The 833-nt window shown below is 47.2% G+C and overlaps 1 protein-coding gene across 1 annotated transcript in view; it reads right to left on the reverse strand.

The window, feature by feature from the left end:
• The window catches only part of LOC116007875 (LEAF RUST 10 DISEASE-RESISTANCE LOCUS RECEPTOR-LIKE PROTEIN KINASE-like 2.4), a 19,140-nt gene extending 18,766 nt beyond the window's left edge, over positions 1-374 (reverse strand). The window contains exon 1 of the mRNA XM_031248542.1: positions 185-374. Coding sequence (XP_031104402.1) covers positions 185-374 — 190 coding nt within the window. The remainder of the gene's footprint in view (positions 1-184) is intronic.
• Between the last annotated feature and the right edge of the window lie 459 nt (positions 375-833).

Genomic DNA, 833 nt, shown 5'->3' on the forward strand with positions numbered 1-833 from the left:
TGTTAGTATATATTAAATGAGTATTTTATAGAGCAGTGTATGCCACGACATCAGCTGATCGGCCCCCCCCATCGTGTAATCCTGGGTCCGTCCCTGAGTGGGAGATGGTCGCTTCTCGGCACAGTAATAGAAGAATCCCTAGCAAGAGAGAAAAGTTCGCCCCATGAGTCAAAGATAAGTATACGGTCCAATTTTGCCTCGATCCAGTGTGGAGTTCCCTTCGATCGTTCCCAAGTGAATTGGTAGCCATCAAAGCTATAATCCCTAAGTTCGCTTGGCTCAACAGCATCGCGGAAACCTTTGATCAGTCTCATAGGCTGGGGGTTCCCTCCACGTTTCTCGTCTTGGTGAAGGATGTCATTGAAGTCATCCATGACAACCCAAAGGAGGTGGTCTCTTGCTGAAAGGTGCTTGAGGAAATTCCATGATTTAACTCTCCGGTGTCTCTTGGGAACACCATAAAAACCGGTGAAACGCCACTCAGGTTCTCCAGGACATAAACGCACAATAGTGTCGATGTGGTGTTTAGAGTAGGATTTGATTGTGACTTCCAGACCCTCTCTCCAAAATATAGCTAGACTGCCACTAGAGTTTCAACAAGAAAAACAACGCCGGGTTTGTTTAAGTGGACTAGGCCCACTAAAATCTGAACCGCCGATGGGTTCCCAAGCCCACGACAGTTCCAAGACAAGAGACTCATTGTGTTGGGCGAGCCTGATCCACAGGTCCCACCAAGTGCAAGTTTTTTTGAAGGATTGTTGGTCCATTAAGATCAACAGAAAAAGAAGTGGGCTTATCATTTGGGCCGTCAGTATCCACGCGCCTGCGATTTT

The sequence above is a fragment of the Ipomoea triloba genome, chromosome 16 (genome assembly GCF_003576645.1).
Source record: "Ipomoea triloba cultivar NCNSP0323 chromosome 16, ASM357664v1".
Classification (NCBI taxonomy): domain Eukaryota; kingdom Viridiplantae; phylum Streptophyta; class Magnoliopsida; order Solanales; family Convolvulaceae; genus Ipomoea; species Ipomoea triloba.